Source organism: Rhodnius prolixus, unplaced genomic scaffold (genome assembly GCF_049639745.1).
Source record: "Rhodnius prolixus isolate KJV_2025 unplaced genomic scaffold, Rpr scaffold_2, whole genome shotgun sequence".
Lineage (NCBI taxonomy): Eukaryota > Metazoa > Arthropoda > Insecta > Hemiptera > Reduviidae > Rhodnius > Rhodnius prolixus.
The window spans coordinates 11,346,620-11,369,774 of NW_027411592.1; the positions used below are offsets into that span (position 1 = coordinate 11,346,620).

The 23,155-nt window shown below is 30.9% G+C and overlaps 1 protein-coding gene across 4 annotated transcripts; it reads left to right on the top strand.

Annotated features, from left to right (window-relative positions):
* Nucleotides 1–89: 89 nt before the first annotated feature.
* Nucleotides 90–16,172, top strand: LOC141450433 (testis-expressed protein 2). Of its 4 annotated transcripts, none has more exons than XM_074120880.1 (18): nt 90–228; nt 514–634; nt 1,109–1,201; nt 1,298–1,854; nt 2,778–2,996; nt 3,081–3,272; nt 3,384–3,622; nt 4,894–5,033; nt 7,669–7,803; nt 11,263–11,336; nt 11,426–11,664; nt 12,103–12,280; nt 12,436–12,597; nt 12,938–13,161; nt 13,247–13,415; nt 13,962–14,095; nt 14,185–14,305; nt 14,839–16,172. In XM_074120880.1, the coding sequence occupies exons 2-18, from the start codon at nt 616–618 to the stop codon at nt 14,905–14,907; spliced, it is 2,964 nt and encodes a 987-aa protein (XP_073976981.1). In that variant the 5' UTR covers nt 90–228; nt 514–615; the 3' UTR covers nt 14,908–16,172. The 4 variants fall into 4 exon arrangements, with proteins under 4 accessions (XP_073976981.1, XP_073976979.1, XP_073976980.1 ...); XM_074120878.1 differs by lacking the exon at nt 90–228 and adding an exon at nt 717–842 and having other exon boundaries at nt 337–634; XM_074120879.1 differs by lacking the exon at nt 90–228 and having other exon boundaries at nt 340–634.
* The last annotated feature ends 6,983 nt before the right edge of the window (nt 16,173–23,155 follow it).

Below are 23,155 nucleotides of genomic sequence, written 5' to 3' on the forward strand. Positions count from 1 at the left end.
ATTAACTTTTCAACGAGTATTGCACTTTATTATTCAATTAGATCACGGTATTCAACCCATTGTCGCTTTGTTTGTTTACTTCTAGTGCAGTCAAACACTCCTGTACCTAGAACGGTGACAGTTATCAACGTCTGTGGCAAAGTGTATGTCACAAACATCGCCAAAATGTGACTTACTTAACCACTCAAGTCACAGGTGCAACAACTTGCAGCGAATCATCAATTTGAGGTGAAACAATTTTTTAATTCTTTCGATTTCGAGCAGGAAAAACTTAATTCATTTCTTAGAAAGTTAACTACGAAGCTACTTTCATGTTCTGTAACGGAGAATATTTTTAAAAATTATTTTAAATAAAATGATCACTTCTGCTATTCAAATTTGTAATTTTTAAATGTGATAGCTTAAGGCGTCATCCATATTTCAAGCTGAAATTATTCACAAGACGAATATTGAATTATATATGTAATTCTTGATAAGGAAACAAGATGTTCATATACGATTTGTTTACTTGAGGTTAATCAGAGAATCTTCGAATGGTTGTTGATATGACGAGCAGTTTAGCTGAACAGCCGAAGTATAATGTAACATGAAGAAACTGTGGTCATCTGGCTCAGCATGCAGTCCCAAAAAGCAGGTAAAGGACAATCGTAATGTTTTCAAATCAGGACTTTTGCTGAAGCGCAATGTGTGTGTACAATCCAACATTAATATTGTAGATAATCATTCTTTGGGTAGTGTGACTTAATTGGATTTTCTAAGTGCATGTTAAGGTGGAAGGTGCAAACGCTTAATAATCATGAATATGGCAAAGGGGCCTACTAATAGATTAGGCTTGCTAAAAGGTAACATTATTTTAACTTGAAGGGACATTTAGTTAGAAAATTCTTGCATTAAGTTATTTTAGAAGTATAGTGAATATGTAAAACTCCAGGCTTTAACAAAATGTTTCTTTAGCTAATTTTAAGTAGTTTGACATATTTATTTTTTATAGTTATTACAGTAAATTAAAGTTTTATTTCGGGTAATATTCTTATCTCTTGCTCAACATTGTTTAATCTTTTTACCAAATGGTCTTTACTTAGTTTAATTGTAAACTTGTGACGTATAGGCCGGGCAATATCAACATCAACCCCTTCTTTTTCAATTCGTTATAATGCTGAAGAGGAGGAGGTGGAACAACTCTATGAAAGTCCTAAGATAGGTATTTAATTTTTTTAAAATATACTCTCGCTATAATTATACCTTTATGATTTAATAATTATTATCTAATTAGGATCTTACATGTTTTAATGTACAGGAGAAGCCCACAGTGATAATAGCAGCCCTCAGTCCACACCGTTGACTGAAAAAAGAAATAAAGAGACTCTTTTATTATCAAAAACTAGCAAGCGATCTGGAAGTTTTGAAGAAGGCTCAAGCGGTGAACCTTGGAGGCTTTTCACTGAAATTAGAGGGCGTATTACAAAAACTGTTGAAGAAAAACTTGAAGAGATCAAAAGCGATCGTGCAAAACAGACTAAAAAGAAACTTAAGACTAATTCTAGTCTCAGCGATTCGGAAGAAAAATCTGAAGCTTCAAGTTCTATAAGAGATAGTTCATCTCCCGAGAAAAGTTTATCAGAGAAAGTTTTAAAGGATTTGACAGCAGATTCAGACTTAGGAGATGTGAGTGATACTAGCTTGAGTCCGGATAGAGCTACCACTCCAGTTGTGACCGAATTAGATGTATCTGATACAACGCCTTCTAAAGAATCTCGAGGAATTCTTCTCCAGAGACATATTCAGTTCAGTCCCCCTGTTCATACCAAAGATTTTCGCCAAAAAGCAGCCAAATTTTTAACAAAAAAATCGAAGGTAAAACAATTATAATAATTGTTTAAAAGCTTGCAAGTTCATCGTTTGTGTATTAGATTTAGAATAAAGAGATGTTTTTGTCTCCATTAGCACTCTCATGTTGTCCCAAAATATCTTCAGTTGCACTTATGGGTAATTGACGTTTTACTGCCCTTCTTAAATCAGTTAAATCTTTGTGAGCTACAATTTTATTTCAGACCAAAAAGTTGAAATTTGAGAACTTTACTGCAATAGATTACCTGGTGCATTGAGAAAGAATTTTAAATAAAGGTGTAATTAAGTAAGCTCCAAAATAAGCAGAAGTCTTTTCTTAGTACAACATAGATCCATCTATCGAAATAAATAAAACAATTTTCAAGGTTGGAAAATGAAATATTTACACATTTTTTGTGCAATAAACGAAGGAGGCTATTAATGTTAACTGATTGCTTCATAATTTTACTGTGGCCATCTCCCGTGTCACCTTATCTTTAACTCCTGGGCTAATTGGTTGCAACGGAAGTAATCTCTATCCTTTTCCCAAATTTTACATTTATTGAGAATTTTTATGGGGGGAGAACCCAAGATTTTCCCAACACCCCTCCGTAATTCTCAACGTGTTTTCTCCCACCAGCCTTACTTTCTTCCATCAGGTTGTTGAGTTACGAACCTCTGTGAACTGTGATCAATGAGTACAGAACTAGATTTTTTTATTAATTAGTATATATTTAGTGTTTTGTCCCATGAAGAAGGCCTGCATTGTTTATCTAAACGTCGGAAACAATGAAAGACTTAAGAAAATCAAAGTGGGGGCTAATCTACATTGTACAACTATTTCCCCCCTATAGGCGACTGCTTCGGTCATTAGCGTTTGTGCAACTAATGTTTTATATTTTTAATTTCCAGAAGAGATTTAGTTTATTTTATTATAAAATTTTATGTAGGCTGCAAAATACGCTCGAGGTAAAATTGAATTGGGTATAGAAGCTGTTGAAACATTTAATGAAAGTGACAAAAAAGAAATTCTACAACAGAAATCGCCTCTTCAAAATAACAGAGACACATCAGTCACTATGTTTTTTAAACGCGGAACTTATTGTACAATTTCATTTGTAGTAGCCATTGCTGCCATAGCTTATGTTTGTAGAATACCACAGTTCTTAGTAAGTAAAATTTTAAACTCTTAATAAAATATTAATTGACTTACAACTTTCTGTTTTAAAAAATGTATATTATTAATTTTTTAGATTGGTTTTTTTGTGGGGGTTTCTCTATGTCTGATAATTATATTTTGGAGTGACAGTGTTTTTAATTGGATTACCGGTGGAAAATTTGAATTAGAATACCTCCAAGGACCTTGTTCTTTCGAGAACATTCCGTTTTTGTCGGAAAAAATGATTTCATTACCCAAAGCAAATCCTGAAGATCTGCTGTTTGAAGTAAGGATTACTTTTTAATGCAATAATATAAAAGAGCTACATAAATTCGCAACCTAGAATTTACAACCAGCTAATATAATAGCCAATAATTCCTTTTTTTATTTATTCTAGGGTTGGATGAATGAGTTCTGTTATGAATATCAGCCTGAATTATATCACATAACGCAAACAGAAACTGTTTATGTCAGACTTGAAGGGAGTAATTTGAGATTAGCTACACCAAGACAAAAAATTCCCAAAAGAGCTTTTTGGAATGAACAAAAGTACAAGTTACGTTTTGATAAAGAGAGAGCATACGACATCACTAATTGTGTGGTGAAACTCCTTCCGGAAAAGCTTGCTCATAAAAGGTAATAGATTTTTTTTTTAATACCAATTTATCTGATTCTTCGTTAAAAAATAGTTAAAAAACAGTCACTAAAAATGATGGAAATGTCTATTGAGAAAATAGGATTGCTGAAAAGAAGCACACATGAAAATATAACAATAAAAGCAAATAAAAGTGAATTACGTTTAACAAAAATGTTAGAAAATTGCTAACATTACATGATTTCCAACAATTTAGATTTTTTGACCTTCATCAAAGGTAATTTAAAAACAATGAGTGTATTTTTTGTAATTTCTGTAGCAATTTTTCAAATTATCTTATTATAATGTAGAGATTATTTCATAAATGTGCAAATTGCTTGGTTGGCTTACTTGAAAAGAATGAAGTATGATGTTTAGTGACTAGAAGAATTAAAAAATCAGTTTTTATCGGCAAAATACATCCAAAACGGTTTGTTCGAAGTGTTTACGAAAAATTGGTGATATCATTCTGTATTTAGAAAGCTAATAAATTAATTTTTCTGAGGGTGTTTAGCCATTAAGCGGTATACAATTGGTTAAACTAATTTAATAGAATCATTATAATGAGGGGAACAAGAAATAAGAGAATTGAAAGGCTGATAAAAAAAAAATTGCCTAAAGTAGATGAATGTATTAAAACTATGTAAGTTGTTGACAGGCACATTAGCTTACCAATATAATGCCATCTAATTTGCATTTGTTAACGTATAAATATTCACTTTTTAGAATCTTTGCAGGAATTTTTCCTATGATTTTTCACAATGCGATGAATGGCTTGTAGCCAGTGTTGTTTGCATATGATTTTGAAAGTAGGTTTTTGGCTTTGAAAATGTTAATTCTGTGAGAAATTGCCATTGTAAATTGTAGATAAGAACTCTCAGACTGTCATTCTGGACGTTTAGCTCCTTGAATCTTTTTTGTAACTTGTAGATGTTGACTCCCACGATCTAATGCCAATGGTTAAGCCTTGAATGCATGACTTAAGAAAAATACGTCACTGAAAAATATAAATTACCTGTTAAATTGGTAATTTGAGGTAGTTATATCGAAATGAAAAGTGTAATTATTAAGTTTGCAAATCTTGATATTTTTAAAGCCTATTAGGTAAATTAGTCAAAAGTACCCTAGGCCCCTAACTTCTGGGCTGAACATTTTGGCGGAAAGTGTCACAATTTTCTATTTAGTACAAATTTAAAACACTCAATTTTTTCTTCTGAAAATTGAAACTGTGTTTAGAATATTATTCTGTATTAAGTTGCAATTATTATTTCAGGATTTGGAGCAAGAAATATCCAATTTGTATAGTGCTACAACCACAATCACATTTGGGTACCAGGTATAGAGAAGAGGGCACTCCGTCACTTGTATCAGTTGCTTATTCTAAATCTTCACCAAAGAAAACGATCAGAGAAAGTAATTCTATTCAAGTATTTTCGTATTCTTTATAAATTCTCAATAAATTGAAATCTGCTTTGGGGAACACTCTCTTAAAATATAAACAGGACTTATTTTACAATTACTGTAAAAATTGGGTTGTAATTGCCAATTTTCTGTTACAATAATTTGATAGTATAATTTAGATTCTGTTACCGTTTAAATTAACGGGAGAAAAATGTATATACGTCTTCATTTAATTACTATTTAATCTTCAGTACGTCCTCTGATTTCACAGAAAAAAACGAATTAATTTGAATTCGCTTCTTTAGCATTCTTGTCACGTACTGAAATGTCATTTAAAGAATATTAAGTTTCAGGTTTAAAAACAAATTCGTTTGCCCTTTACAGATTATTTAAACTGAAATAAACACAAAAAAGGATTAGGCAACATCTTTTACCATCAGAATTATTTTAAAATATTAATAAAGTAATATTAAGTAAGCCCAATTAAGTAATACATCATTTTTGGAATTGCAGCTCTAATTAATTTTGGAAATTAGTATGAAATTTGGCCAGACTAATCTGCTTTATTTCTTCGTAAATTGATAATTTGTAAAATAGTAATTACATTGATATTTGAAACTTTTATTTTAATTTGCTTTATTTAATAAAAATCTTTTGGCTGAATGTTCTAACAAGTTGCCAACCTATGTTAGTTTCAGTGCAAGTATATGCAAATCATAATGCTGTACATTAGTTGTTAGAAAACATGGCGTGTTCCATTGCTGGTTTGGAATCAGTTATGAAAAAAAGAGCGAAATGTTTATTTAGAACATTAATGTATTAAACATAATCGACGTTCTTCTACCTTCATTGATTTCCTGAATTCATTGTTTTCTAGAGTTTTTTTTTCTGCGGCCAATTAACAAGTAATGGGACTAAATTTAGATTTATACATTTGCGGCATTTCGCAACGGTTTCACAGAGAACATTTGATTTTGCTTCTTAGCCCCACAATATTTTATTTGTACGGTCGTGCTTGATATTGTACGGTATGCTTAACGATGATGATGTCAACATTGCCATGGTGAGTGCACTGAATGTACTGATTTAAGATTGATTGAATGAATCAGGTAATTTTCCATCATTATGATGCGCCATCTCATGCTGCGTCGTCAGGAGGGTAGTTCTTGACACCCTGGACCCCTGAGCTGATCTTTATTCACTCAACTTTGGTCACTATGCATTCTATTAATTTTTCTGTCTCCATTTTAAAGTAATTGCCATTTCTGACATCATAACACCTAATTAGCATACTACCAAATAACTTCTCACGTCGCAAACGGTAACGTCACCGTGTTTACTGTCATGAGACCACTTTAAAGTTAATAACTTTGAACATTTATTTAAAACATGATTATAAATAGAACTAATAAAATAATATAAATATAAAATAATAGAACTGCGCATATAAACTTTAAACGATCCAATTAGTTAATTTTCACATCTCGGAACAATCCAAAGTTACAGGGCCAATCCAAAGTTGCTTCAACTGGTGTTCTAGTTTTAAGACACGACTTCTCCAAAAATCCATTTGAGGTTAGATTTAATTGTAGTTCGTCAATAATATAGGATTCCATGTACTTATATTTTAAGCATTAGCTTAGACCACACCAAGACATGTCGTGTAAACCCTGCATAAACCAGTATTTCCTAAGTGCTAATTGATAAGGGGTGAATGTGTTTGTAAATATAGTTGATGAGGGTGGACATGTAAGTTGGAGATGCCTAGTTTGAACCTGCCCTCTTTGAGACAATTGTCCATGACGGACAAGTAATGTGTTGCAGTAAGTTCTACGAGGTTTCTAGAAAGAAAACAATCCAAAGATCGCCAGCTGGATACGATCGTTACAATTCCTCTTAGGGGAAAAAAAGTTTCTGTACTTTTTCGTAGAGTATATTGATTTTAGGAGGAACTGTAACGTCATGTTTCCTTCTAAAGTAACATTTCATTGCAGATATACATTTCTCTATTGAAGCAAAGACTAGTACATTTGGTTGTACCGAAAAATAGAATGAAATATTTTATAATTTAAGTCTCTCGATAAAGAAATATCTTATTTGTGGGTTATCTATCGAAATAGGCATTATCCAGAAATTAGAATACTGAATTAAGAGCTAGTGTTCAACATGTAACTTCCAAAAGAGTTAAACCTTAATCCCATATTTTGATGGTAGAAAATGCCGTCGACCATCTTCCATATGATTAATACAATTCATATGATTAATACAATTCATATGTTTAAAAAACTAGCAAATATAAATAAATTAGAGCAAAAGCTTCCAGCGTTTTCAACCACATAAACAGCTAGAGATTTTATTTCATTTTAGTAATTAATAATGAATTAGTAAAGAGAAGTTATTATTTCTTGTATAGTTATTGTCATGTTTTAATATAGATCTATTATTAACGCAATTTTATTGTTATAATTGCGAAACTGCTTTAAAGCTGTCGCTTTTTATTAATATTGAAGAAAACGCTTGGCTACTTTTCTTCATTTCGAACAGTGATAAACATTCATGATAAATTTTTATCTATCATGTACTTTCCCGACAAATTTTTTTGTTTTTAAATAATTTTAAACGTTCGTTATTGTTTGATATTATACAGAGTCTATATGTAAAAGGAAGAAAAGAAAGATTCTCAAAAATTGGTTGAAGAAATTAATTAAAAACAAGAAAACTAATTTAATGCATGAAGTAGGAATGAGACTTCGAGAATTTGACAATTTTCAAAATTCAATAGGTAATAAAATACAACAAAACGTGCTGCCCATTTCAAGTATGATTTTCTTCTCTTACATTTCCTTGTTTTACCAAAAATATAAATTAAATATAAAAAGAAAGAAAAAAAGTAACAGAACAGTAATTTTGCTGTTAACTGACCTGTCTGATTAATCACTGTTATTTTAGTGTTGCACTTACAATTCTCTCTTTGTAGTCAGTTGCACAAAAAAGCAGTGTTTTATGTATTTTTAACATGATATCAATTTTTTGTAGTAAAAATTAATGACGAAACAAACGGTCACGACAGTTTGTATTTGCTTATCACATTATATAAAATGTAATATTTTATTAACAAAAAAGTTTCATTTTGCAATTGTTTTGTTTAAACATTGGTTTTTAATTCAGTTAGGTTTCAACCTGTGCTTATATTAATTACCATTTCTTCTACCTAACTTTCACTGAAATTTTTATGGTAAAACGTATCCCGCCACGATCTGTACTTTTAGGTTTAAAATCCATAAATTTCAATCTACCATTTGCAAAACATTGTTGTTGAAACTGTGTTAGATAGTGATCCGAGCGTTTACGAGTGCGTTGGACGGGGTAGATTGGGTGGTTTTGTAAGAAGCAAAGCTCATGAGGGTACTTAGGGACAAAGCCACCATTATATATAATATAAATTTTGGAAATTTTTTAATGTGAAAAGATTATATATTATATTATTAATATAATGTGGGTTCGACATTCTTTCGTATTGTCTGATTTAAAAGCTGAGCCGATTAAAATATTAAAGTTCAATAATTAATTCTAAGTTTTAATCATTTCATTTTACAGTGTAAGAATGTATCTCCCATTCTGGTTGTCCCAAATTTAAAACTCTTTCGTGAATTAAGAATTTAAAACTATTTATGGAAGTACTCTACAAAGTCTAACTTAGCAGGCCAACGGATTCCCGTAAAGGCTTGACTAAAGTGCCTAAGTGAATAGCTTAACTGTCAGATTTCTAGTCCAAATTCCCAACTTCAACTAATCATGTAACCTTCTAACAAATATTTCCTTCGACGTCAAGTCAGATAAAATAATCCAGATTTTCGTTCGATGATTCGATCTTTAAACATTGGATGAATTTAGGCAGCCTCCTTTGATTAGGCAGATACATATTTATCTTATTATGATATTTATTATCATTTTTATTTTGACAAGTAACAAGTAAAACTTACTAGCAAGAAATTCGTTTTAGTTGTTGCGTAAATCTAACAGAGTTTTCGCGTCGGATACAGTTTGAAATCCGTTTTTAACTTTTCAATACTGGGGTTTAATGTTATGCTCAAAAGTTATTTCTTTGTTTTGTTTTAACCATATTAAACTTCTTAATACATGATAAAAATAATGATTAACCACAGTTGTAATTATTATGATTGGAGTAATTTTATTTGTTAATTTCAAAGTTCTTTCTTCAAATCACTTTTTTTGATAGATAAAGCTTATTGACAATGAGCGCACACTGTTTTTTTTTTACTTTGGTTGATACTTAAAAATCGTCGACTAGTCTACATATATTAAGTTCGCTTATTATAGTGTAAAATTGTATGGTTCATAATTTGCCAAGCCTTAAATTACAAGAAGGATGTTCGGCAAGTGATCAGAAAAAGCTATTCAAAAAAAAAAAAAAAATTGTTGCTCTACGTTTCATGTATTTTTATTACGGGAAACCGTTGTTTTTCTTCATCAGGAGAAAACAGTAACAGAATTTATAAATTTTAGAGATAAATAATTGAGTAAAAAAATAAGAAAAATGCAAATTGTAAATTAATTGCAAAATTAAAATTACATTTAATTTAAAAATTAATATAAATATTTTTTAAAAATATCAAGAATTTAATTATTTTTATTTTTTTAAACTTCATTGACTTTTAAAACTGCAGGTATGATGGCTTTTCCAATAAATAAAGCTAGAAACTAACACAACCTGAGAAGAGTTACCACCCATTCGTGGTATTGGTGGCTCTCCAATGAATCAGTGATTCATGAGGCCAATGGCGTCTCAGTCGTCGTTTGGGGATTTCAGGAAGAGTCAAAGATTAAGGCTGGTCGATGAGAGGGTTGAAAAACCGAAAAACGGGAGTTAGATTTCTTGTAACGGTAGTAATGAAGTCTTGAATAAAAGGTATTTTTTGAACAGAGTGAATGGTCCTGTCAGAGACGTAATAAGGAGCATTTTTAATATGGCACAGAATTTTAGATTCTGGGGTTGAATCTCATAATTAGGGACCATAAGTCAAAATCGGTTTCAGTAGCGGTTTCACTTTGTTTGTCAAGGATTCTTGCTAGTGAGTAGTAGCGTTTTTTGACTTCATGTATTTGTGATCCGTGTTTGTCCGTATATGGTACGAAGAGTACAAGGAAATGCAATCCGTGCAAAAGTGAAGTTTATGTTCTGACACTTTTTTACGATTTCATTCATTATTTATTTTTGAAACTATTCTATTAGAGAGTTGAAATGTGTGGAGAGAGGATGACTTTGTCGTTTGCATAAGTGAAGATAGAATTGTCTGGGTGAAGTTGGAAGTGAGTAGAGTATGAACAGAATGGGTCCAAGAATGCTACCTTAAGGAACGTCAACCTTCACAGACTGAAAATTAAGTATTTTAATTTTTCAATTTGCTCTTTAAATTTTTCAATATCTTTTTTAATTTTTTATTTTAGTTTCATTTTTCTTGCACAATTTTTGTTTGTTTACACTAGCACGTACTTCCAACATATTCCAGGGGTTGGCACAAGTCCAATCTTGTCACATAATTAGCAATCTAGTAAGAGTTTCCAATAATGCAAAGCTTGACGGATAAGCTACTCTCTCTGAGTAGTTTAACTCGCAACCAATCAAACCAATAAAACTTTGTTTGGTGCTCTTTTCTCCTCTTCCTGACTAACCGTTGCCATACCGTATCTACACATCCTAAAATGGAGTTGCCTAAGTGAGGGTATAAAAGCGATTTGTATAAGTTACTCTTATATACTCACACCATAGATAAGGCTTTTGGCTACTAATTCTCTTCAGGAGTCCAAGAAATCCCAATAACACCAACCACGAATAAACGGATTTCTCTGAGAGCTCCCTGCGTAAATGACGAAATGATGAAAAATCGGAATTGATGGTCCACTCTTAGATGCTTGACAGTGTACTTGTGAGAAACGGGTTTATAGGCGGTTAAAGGAATTATTCTCTGCATTTTTTCATTATCACATCCGGTATTTCATGATTATAAATGTTGTAAGAGCTTGATTTTAATGGTAATAAGTTAATATATACCTAGTTTTGATTAATAAAAATAGTAGTGCGTCGATATTTATTAAACTTTTATCGTAAAGTAATATTTAAACTAGTTTCCACAATTTTTATATTATAAAATTACACTAGTCTACAACCTATTATCCCGTCATTTGAAGTGTTTAATGTTAAATTCTTAATATTTTACAGAAATTTCTACACCATTTGAAAGTAGGACTAGTTCTTTTGAAGAAGATCCTCCTGAAAAGAAAGATGAAGAATCGGTAACTTTTTTTTAAATGTGGTAGAATGTTGTTCAGTATTGTTATAATAATTTTATGAATCTTTTGCAATGTTTTATCTCTTGTTAAAGGAAGGGTCTCATAATCAGACGCCAACACTTACACCCGAATCAGATGCTACTCCAGAGATTTGTTTGATCAAAGAGGGTAAGGATATAGAAGAAAAGGTTAGTAACTTACCTGTGGAAGTTGAAGAAGATGAAGAAGACGAGGATGAGATGACCAGCGATTATGTAAAAGTCCCTTGTTCTTTAATAAATAAAAATAATATTTACCTATTCGCTCGTACCGACAGAGAAAAAGAAATGTGGTAAGTTTTATTCTACAGATTTATTTTTTTCTAATTGAATTTAAAAATTTTTGCAAAGAAAGGATACAACTTTCAAGATAGAAAAAGTCTTTACTAAAAAGTAAAGAAATTTACTTTCCAAAGCTTATCCTTCATAAAACATAGGAGCCATTGGCATGAATGGTTAAGAAGTATATGAGTTCAAAAAAGGTGTATTTCCATTTTTTTTTTTTTATTCTGAGAAGTTTTGCATTCGTATTGTTTTTCAGAAATTGAATTTTTAGCAGAAATATTAGTTTTAAGATCCCCTCATTTCAGAAAAAAATTAATAAGTTTTGTCAAATTGATCTGTAGGAAAAGCATAACTCAAAAACGTAGAACTTTCACTTATTACTTACGAACCTTTTAAAATTAAAATTTAAACCACAAATATTGCAGTAGTAATTTGCTTTGTTTCAGGTTTCGACGCTTAGTGGCTGCTGTTGGTTTTGGAGTTACTGTAGACGACGAAGAGGCAGATGATGAGATGAAAATTATTAAAGAAAAGATTAGAGCTGACGAAGAATTACGTGAAATTAATGAAAAAAATTATTACAGTTTCATGTCGCGATTGGGACAGATGAAGTGCACATTTCAGGTATTGTTTTTTATGTATTATATATGTATCTTATGAATAGTTACATTTAATATGTGTGCTAAAGTTTCAGTCTGGGGAACAGGAAACCTCATAAATTAGATAGAAATTAGATACTACGTTGTGCTACAATTTTCTAATGTATTTAATTTTTGTAGGAAGGTGACGATAGCATCACGTTTGATAACACAGAAGTAGCTGATGATAGTCTTGTTTGGTTAAACACATTTCTTGGGCGTATTCTTTATGATACAATGCACGATCCCTATTGGGTTGGTCTAATACAAGATAAAATACAGCGTAAATTATCTGCTATTAAGGTAATAATTATTTATTACTTATTATTATTATTATTATTATTATTATTGATATTTAGTTTCATTAAAACAAGTCTAAATTTTCGTTTCTCATCCCAAAATTAGGCTTTCAGCGTCTATCACTTGGCAATAATTTTTTTATTTTTGAAAGTAATTAGGATAAATTATTTTTAATATATTCAATAATTTGTGGAAAGCACAAATAATAATAAATTTTTATTATTTACTCCTTAAACTGTGCAGTTAACTTCTAATTGAGATATATATTTATATCATTTTAGACAAATGAACAAAGTTGGTTGACCTTTTCTAGTACTTTAATACTTTTTTCATCTACCTCTAGGTACCTACTTTTATGGAGGAACTTATAGTATCTAATTTAGAATTCAATGATTCCATACCAGTAATAGAACATAGTAATTTGCCTCAATTGACCCAAGATGGCATCTGGGTAGAGCTAGACTTTTCATACCAGGGTACTTTCAAAATGACTGTAGATACTAAAATTAATTTAATAAAAATGAAAAATCTTGCCAGCAAAGATACGGTTTATTCGGGTAATTTAGAGTAAGTAATCGATTAAATTTTTGTATTTTTATCAAATTAATGTCAAATATTTAGTTTTGTTTGTTTATTTTTTTCAAAAAACAAGGAAGAGCAAATCTGCGATATTTGATAGTAGTTTAGAAGATAGTGCAGAATCTTCTTGTGAAGAAGAAAGTTTGTCTAGTACATCACAAGGCACCTGTGGACGTCCAAATACATCAAACAAAGTGTTACAAATGGTTGACAAAATTGCGGCATCTAAGTACTTCCAACAGGTCTGTGGCTTTATGTTTATTGTACACACAGTTCTAGGCTTATTATAGTATTATATACTATATATTATAGTATTTTTGAATCCAAAGGGTTTTGGTGAAAATATTTTGGCCTGCCCCTGGAAGACACCACTCCTTTTTTTCAGTCCAACGTTTTTTTGCAATAAATAGAATCTATTCGTGAAATGCTATTCCGCAAGGTGTGCAAAATATCTATTTAAATTTCTTTAGATTTTGAAACTGGTGGAAGACGAAGGAACTGCAAATTTGGTAATAGGTTGTTCCAACAATTCGTATTTTAAATTTTACCATTTTCAGTTTCCAATTTTGGTGAGAGGGGCTTTGTTTTGATAGAAAGTTTCTCCTTGTTATTGTTTCTTTAGCGATCAAAGCATCTTCTGAGAATTTTCCTTTCCATTCCAGGGAAACAACATCAATTGGAAGTAATTCTATGTCTATACAGCCCTGCCGAGATATTTTTAATTTGCTATAGGATTTTGGTTTTTCAATTTTGTTATTTTTCTTAATGTCATTTTTTTGCTCCATTAGGTAACAGATAACAAATTAGTAAAAAAAGCATTAGAAGGTGTCTCAAACACAACAATATCTCTTTATGTGGAAGTAAAGAGTTTAGTTGGAACTGTAGTGTTAAATTTTCCTCCGCCTCCGTCAGATAGGCTATGGTATGTTTTATTAAATTTTAAAAATAATTTACATATATCATTTTTAGAATATGAGGGTAAACATTTTTATTTCAACATTTATTTTGTAGGTACGGTTTTAAACCTGACACTAAACTGCATTTAAGTGCAAAACCAAAAGTTGGACAACATGGTATAAACATGACTTATATAACTAAAATAATTGAGAAAAAACTTCACAGAGAATTTCAGGTATTATTATTATTTTTATTTATTTTAAATGAAATGAAATTTAATTTTGTTAAATTAAATGAAAGTACTCAGAATTTACTTTGTCCTAGTCAATGAAAATAAAAAAAATTAAGTGAGCTATAATTCATCTAGTTAAACTACTTAGCCATTCATGGCCTAACAATTACCTTTAAAAAATTGTCTCATAAAAAAGATTTCTTGGGCGAAATGAATGAACTGCCATTTTACTGTAATGTGTGTCTCTTTTAACTTGTATATATCATTACTGTGGATTGAATAAGTTGCTTAAATTCTGACTTTGAAGAAATTAGGTTACTAGAAGCGCTAATTTCGTAGAACGTTTTTGGTAGTCCATTAATTTTTCGTTTCCTAGAAATAAAAACTGGAAGGTTTCCTTCTCTTTCTGGGGCCCCCTGGAGAACCCTAGGCAAAACAAAAAATAAAATAAAATTAAGAAATAATTCAAAGTTTAAAAAATTGCAGTAATTCCATGTATGTTTACACCAGTTTATTATTTTTTTTATTCGTTATAGAAAATATTGGTTGTACCAAATATGGACGACCTCATCATTCCTCTAATGAGCAAAGAGAAGCCTTTTTGATCTTCTTCAAGCGTTGAGAATGCCACTGATGTTACCACTGACTGGCCAAAAAAAAAAAAAAAACTAAATAAAAGAATTTTATCATTAATTTGTGAAAACGAAAATTGTGATATCCGTACAATTTGGCTGGAATCTCCAGAATATTCCTAGATTGTTTTCTCCTTTGTTTTATTTGTTTAAGAAAAAAATAATTAGTTGAATTCTTTTTTATTGAATTTCACTTATCCTATTTGTATATAAAAAATAATATTATGTATAAATATAAAGAAGAAGAATTGCCTGAATATGAACATCTTTAAATAGAATAGGTAAATACAATAATAATGTGCATACTTTTTGGAACAATCATTTTTATTGAGCGTATTATTATAAGAAGCACAAATTATGGCTAAAATAAAATAAAATAAAATTACATATTGGAAATGTGATAAACGACTTCCCAGATGACAATAGTAGTCACTTTATGAGCATAATTATATAACTATGATTATTGTTAATTTGCCTATTGCTATTCTCTTGACAGCATAAAGTAACTTGTTTTTTTATATAGTAATTATCACCTATTCTTCTTGTTAACTGTGATGCGACTCTGTTACAACTCTCCTTCCATTTTTATCTTCCACAGGCATTTAATTTAAAAAAAAAAGTATATTTTTTTTAATATAAAATTTACCAAAAAATAAAATTACTGTGTATGATGTGATGATGATGCTTAATTGGCCAAGTATTTTAAATCATTTCAAAAAAGTGAAATATGCATATTTATACGAATGTATGACATTAAAAATTCCATTTAGTGGTTTCTATGAAATGTGATGAATTTAATATATTAAAGAGCATCTTTTTTAAAAACTAGTGCTTAGAAATTAGTAATTCATTTTTTATTTGGTTCTGCTAGAAAAGGTATAAATTTCATGCTACTTTGATTAATTCAAAATAAATTATTTCATGTCTCTAATAATATTTTATTCTACATTAAAATTGATATGCTACATACATATTTCAAAAATCTCAGTCCATATTTTTCTGTTATAATTGTTATCTGAAATTCTCTTGATAGTTGATTTGGTTTTATTTTTCTGTGACATTGTAAGTACTTGGTTTATTTTAAAATTGTAAATGGTTGTTAAAGAGTCTGAATGTAATGTATTTTATTGTACTCTGTGATATGTAACACATGCAAATTAATTTTTAATAAGTATTTTTATTAATTGTTGTGTGGAAATATTTTGGTTTTTTTTTGAAAATAAATCATTTGATTTATGTTCAATTTTCTTTTGAAATCCAGTACACTACATGTCATGAACATATTAACCATATGAAAGGATAGGCTCATCTAAGAAACAGGTAGTGATGGAGAGTTTCCTAATTGCGAAGGCAACTAAATTGCCTAGATTCAAGAGAGACTCTTTGACCCAAATGCGCTCTCGTAAAGTAGAAGAGAAAGAAGATGGAGGGATCCTTTTGAGCGACGCTCCTCTTTGACATTCGCTAACGTCATGATGAAAAAACATCCTTGGAATATTTTTTTTTCCCCCTTAAACTTTCTTTGCAAAAAAATTCAGTACACCATACCTAGTAGTAGGGGAATAAGTGTAGGTTTGCAGAAGTTATGGAATACATTAAAATTTAATTGATATGTTTGCTTTTAAAATCACACATATGAGAGATCAAATGGACCTACAACGAACGCCACCTGAGCTCACGGACAAAGTATTTAGAATGTATCGCATAGTTAGCTTTATACTGATTGTTATACATATATATAAAGCAAGTTTTGAATTATTTATTTAGACTGAGTTTTGAAACGATAGTTGCCTTAGGCTTGAATATGTTATCAGGCGGCTAGGTCAATATACTTACTTGGTATTGAGTATTGCGTGTTGGTGAGTTTATCCGTTTTAAAATTTACGCCGCAGATTGATGCATAGTTTCGAACAGTGAAACATATTTCACATTTTCTCAAAAAAAGACAGAAGATTCTTCCTTTGTTTTTATTCTTGTCATAAAATCTGAGGTCATTTGCGCTCGAAGCCTCTTGATAATGTCCTCTTGTTATAGAATCCTGTCACATAGCTGTTGAAAAGTTCTTCGGAAGAGAAAATCTGAAAACAGGAATCTAATATCCTAACCACTGAACTAATTAATCCGTATTTATTTTTAAACTAAATTAAAATGTTTGATATCTAATTCCTTACGACTTTCTTTTAACCATTTTTGCCTTCGAAAGAGGAAATAATTCGTGCAAATGTTCTTATTCTGTTTTAAGGACCCCTGAATGCAAAGATATTTTATTACAAATTGATTGCCTGACTGCCTGTTTATCTGTTTGGAAGTAAATTGTCTCCCGAACTGGAAAATCGAAAACATTCAAATTTAATATTTGAATTAGATTCCAACATCTGAAAACTTGCTTTTTCGTAATCGGCTCCAACGATTTTCTTATAACTTTGTAAGTTAATATCTAACATATGGCTAAATAAATTTTATTTGAATCATTTTTACGGCGTAATTTATAAAAAGTAATTAAGCGGAAAGTTGGGGTCCGCTTCCTTTTAACGCGCCCTTTCAGAGTAATTTATAGTCGCATCACCTAAATAATATTAAAATTAATTAAAAATAAGAAAGAAAAGTTTTAAAAATGAATAAAATCAGTAGACGAGAAGGTGCTAATGCCAATTTATTTATTAGTATTTTTCACTTTTTAACTTTGTTTAAAGTCTGATGGTTTTCGTTAAACTTTGAGAATATAATATCCAAGCCACTACTTTACTCTAGTTATAACGTAGTTTGGTGTTGCTTTAGTTTAGCCTCTATTAGGGTCCCCTGCTGGTACCTGGAGAAGCACTTCTAGCTCCGATATGCAAGTGCTTTTCATGTGTGTATGTGTTTATTGTGCAATTAAATTTTCAAGCTTGAAGAAAATATATGCAATACTTTTCCAGAAAATTCCAACTATCTATTCTTAAAGTTGCTCTTAAAAATTTAACATGGCATTCAAGAAATGTCTTCTAGTATTGTGCAGGGTATTTAATTACCTGATCTGTATTATAAGGAAGGAATTTGAAGGACCAGATTTCTTTTTGCAGTCTTTTTTCAATTAATTAATCTTAAGAAATTTTATTCCTTGTTATATAAATTTAAATTACGCAATTATTACAAATCAACGAAATTAACTCCCACGGATTAAGTATTATATAAACACAAAATTAAAGAAATCTCTATGTATCTTTTTGTATAGGAATGTTTTAAAAAAGCTGGATATTTTTAAATTCTCATATATTTTTATAAATATAAGATTTTTTTTATAGGAATAAATAAAACTTATAAATTCTTATGGACATAAATAAATAGACAGCTTTATGTAGTAAATTAAATAAAAATAAGGATTAGTGTAATACATTCAGGATCCCATGAAGGGTGCTGAGACTGAGTTTTGAAGTAGGTTCAGACTGTGTGTTACTGTGTAATATTGAAGGGGCTATAGCAGTCAGTAATGTCGGTAAAGTATCTCTAGTTATGTTTGTCTCCAAACTGGACGTCATAAATAATTTCCTTTCCTTGTGCTACTAGTCAGCCCAGCCACTCGCTGTGAGCGTTGTAGAGTCACAAATAAAAAGTATATATGATCTCTCCGTCTCCGAAGTCAAGCCTCGCCTTGCATTTAAAATAGGTACACCTAGGGTTTCAACTATGAATTTAATACTTTATATGTGTAAAGTGGACTTTAAAATCGCACGCACTAATTTTACATCCTCTCATGATGTATTGTTGTTATAACAATAATGAACACACTCTTAGAATAAATTTATTGATTAGATATGTGTTTCTATAATTCATCCATGATTTTTTTTTTATAAATAATTCTATCTTTTCTCTCTTAGTATAAACGGTTAAATATCTGTTTCTAAACGAAGAATATTTCAATTTTGCCCAATTTCCTAATTGGATTGAATGGAATTTCTGAATTGGCTGATTTCATTCGTCATAGCGTTTTGCTTCCTGATTTTGCTTTCTCTTACGAGGTAAGGAAAGTATTAGGATCATTCAAGTTTTGGAAATTGGGTTTTCATCTCAAATATCCGTGTTGAGGTCCTCTAAATCCGGGAAATTGATTTAGAAAATGATTTGTATGATTGTTAAAATCAAAATTTCTCGTCCTGAAGTAACACTTTACTGAATTTTTTTTTTTCACCTTTTTTGGAGTTTTTCTTGAAAATAACATCTATTATTTTCTTTAAACAATATATATCAATTGAACTCTACAACTTTGACTTCAAATTTTCTCCCTAGTAAAATTCGATTAGAGTATTTCTGGGAGAGGATGAATGAATAGACTTTCCTCTAAAGCAGAGCAACAGGTATGCCATTTTTTTAGTGAAAGGTGTGCTGTGATTTTTATCTATCACAGTTTTTTTAATTACCAAGGTACGTACTTTGGCATGACTTTTATTCTTTTCAAATTTTTTGAGTTGAGTAGCTAGATAAATAGCTTTTTGGAGAGGATAAAAAATTTAAATAAGGATCCGTCCAGTTTAGGAGAGGAGTCTTTTGCATAATAACCATGAAAGGCACTAGAGGTTGGCATAGCGAGTAGTGATAGCTGATCGTCCTCTTTTAGAATTCCCAGAAAGGACCTGTATGGCTGGGGTGATGAAGCATGAGTGATCAAATGAGATTAATAGCTCTACTTAGTTAGTAGTGCAGGACTCCTGTTTAGTAAAACAACAAAACAAAAACCGTCTATGGAAAAAATGTCCAAGTACAGTGGCAACCAACCACTCCGCTTTTGTAAAACGGGACTGAATCCTCACAACGAAAATAACTGCATTAGTGAGTAAAAATGAGCACCTAAACTTTTAAAAATGCAAATTCTGTAATAAATAAGAAACTTGTTGACGTGCCAGATACTAAATATTAAATTTAGTGAGGAAAAAGGTTACGGAACACTTTAGGGTTGGTGGGTAGACTGCTCTTTAAAATACGATTTCAGCTTAATTTTTAATTTTAGTTTTAATAGTAAAGTAAAAATTAATGTTATTTCGAAAATCCTAAATTACTCTTTTTCCAGTCGGGCATAACGTTTAACAGTTAGGCATGTTGGACGAGTGGGGAAGCACATTCCCTATTAAACATTTTTTTCTAACAAATAAAAAGTAGCTGCACGCAAGATTCGAACTGGGGATCTCCCAATTAAAAAATTCCACGCTTCATAACCACCACACCAACAGCCGCCCGCCCTTTTTTGAAAACAGAAACAGAGGGAGTTTAAATCTGCGCACAGATTTTCAATTTTGTTTTTTACCAGAAAAACTTAAGTTATTTATGTACTCCAATAGTTTTTTTTAACCCCTTCTTCACTTCTAGGGAAGTATTGTACTCATATCGGAAGTTTTCACCTTGAAATACTTGTTTTAAAATCTTGTTAAAAATGTTTTTGAACACGTGGTCTACAAGCATTCAAGAGCAGAATATCTCAGACCGGATTTTCAGTTCTACCTTGGTTACTCGATAGCAAACTGCACTAGTTAGGACAATAATTAATACTTTCATCATTATTTGACGTGCATAACTTGGAACCACTTGCAATAAACTTTACAAAGCAAATAGCTTTGTTTTCATCAAATCTTTCACAGCATTTCCTCGAATTTAATTGCATGAAATATTTACAAACAGATTCTCAATGTATAATTTTTTTTTACTTTCAAATTGCAACCTATTGTTGTGTGATATATTTTTAAGTGGGACGAAAAACAGTGAAAGTGAGTTATGCGCCCCAACGGGGTTGAATCTGTGAATATTCCAGTAAGTTACCAAAAGGATCTTGCTATGGTTAACCTTCGATGAAAATAGTTAGTGGAGCAACAAGGCCAAAAAAAAAGGAAGAAGAAGTAAATTACCTATCTCTCTCACAGTAGACAACCCTTAAGGGTTTGCCAAGACTGACTCTAAAGAATTAGGACAATTTGTAGTTAATAAGAATGTGCATGCCCTGAAGGTACACCGTTTAAACGAGTACAATATTTTCTGTGTATCGATGTATGAAACCCTTATATTTCTTTAACTTTCTAATAGGCTGCTTCATGAATAATGGAACAGCCTTTGCCCACGGCCTATACAAAGAGAACTACAGAATGTATCCCTCCTCACAAGAAGCTTCTAACTTCATTCTAAGGCTCTACATGCGGTTTGTTCCACCAACGGTGTTTTACGTAATACAATTTATTTATTTGTGTTTATTACATTTATTTATGTTCACAATAATAAAGCGGTGAATAATAAATAATGTTGTTGGTTATTATTGTTGAATTTGTAAGTAAGGACAACATCCATCATTATTAAGGAATGAATGCTATATACATTCATAAATTATAGTAATTAAATAACATAATATTCTGTTGGATTCTTTGCCAACATCATTTTTGCCTCTTTGTTTTTTATTAGAAAAATTATCAATGAGTATGTAATCTAGATACGAAGTTTAGAGAAAGTTGTCCTGGCTAGTTGCGGAAATTAGTTTAAAAAAAAAAAAAAATAGTTGAATCTATTTAACGAACGGTGAGCAATACATTAAATAAGAAGGTTCTTCCAGCTGACGGATTTTAATTGGTTATTCAAAGTCATATCAGGATCCCTCGTTAAACCAAATCGCTACATAAAGTTACAACTAATAGCGATTTTTCTGTTTTGAGATATTTTAACAAGCGAACCCACACTCAGAGCATTTTCTAAAAACTATTGTTCAGACTTAGAAGACCTCAGTGGTGTATAACCGGTGAATACTCAATATTTTTATATTTAGCATAATCGCAATACTTACTTTACCTAGTGAGAGGAAGTAAAAATCATGAAATGGATATACTCTCCCTATTAGAATTATAAGCATCTGGTATCTAGCTACAAAACAGAATTATAGTTATTTATCTAATTACCTTCTATAAAGTTACGAACCATTATTTTCTAAATTTTATGTAGAATTCTTTCATATGGTGCTAATGGAAAAGTGCAACCCCACACAGAGAGCAGGGCCCACTTCCGGGGTGGCCATAATGAGGGTAGTTTATGTGGCGCCAGAATTTCTTTGATTTTTTTTTTGTCCTTCATTCTGTACTTGGGCGGTGTACTTTTAAAGTTAAAAATTAGTCTTTTAAAAGTAATAAGGGTACAAATAGGCACTCAAGTATAGCGGTCAAATTGCATAGTAGTACAATGAAGTAACATATGTACTTACTGTAGTAGATTCTAGTTAATAGGTCCCTTGTCAAGCGATCAGCCTCTGGTCAGGTAACCAAAATTTTGCAGTGACAGTGCTAAAGGTTAAAATAAAAAAATTAGATGATTGGTGTGAAACACTTACGTGATTTTCTCTTACCACAATTTACGTAGAAAAAATCGTTATTAAAACTACAGAATTCTCTTCAAAATACCTTGATCATTTTTTGTAAATTAGGATTAAACCAAATTATAACAAAAATTCCTTGTCACATGCCACTATTAATGTTAAGTAGTTTGTGCAGCCACTTTGTTCTTTTAATTTTGCGGACGAGTTATCTGGTCATTTCATCAGATTGATAAGTTTCATATCAAAACTCTTGCAGTATATCAAAAATCTGCACACAACTTCACAGGGGAATTCCCTAAAAAAGTTAAGTTTTTTGTATCACAATTACATTTTTATTTAAGAAATTTTCTTTAAGAAAAAGGAATTACAATTGAGCGAAAGGTTTCAACAATAGCTGAACTGAAAGATTTCTTTATAACTCAAAAGAAAGTGATTATTTATATTTTTACTTACAAATGACCATCTGGTTTTGAGTTTAAAGGAGTGTCCAGTTACGTCCAGATTAGCAGGTCAGTTTTCCCATATGTTTGAGTGAACATTCTTAGACTAATGAATGGTCTGGTGAAGAATGGCTTCCTCTACACGTGTCTCCAGCAGTAGACCACACTCCTCACTTTTCAGACAATCAACAGAAAACATGATGTAAAAAACATGAAAGAAATAGAATAGTCTAAAGCGTACATATAAATTAAGGAAAATACTTAAAGTTAACTTATAGTCCGTATCCACTGTAAATAAAAAAAAAGTTTGACTAATGTAATAGGAACCAAATCTGGAAGCCACCATAACATAGTTCTCCTGATATTACAGCTTTATGTCTACAGTCACGTGCTATTTACAATACAAATTAGTTTCTGTGAGTTTTTTTGTGCGTTACTCAGGATTTTTTTTTCTCACAAAATACAA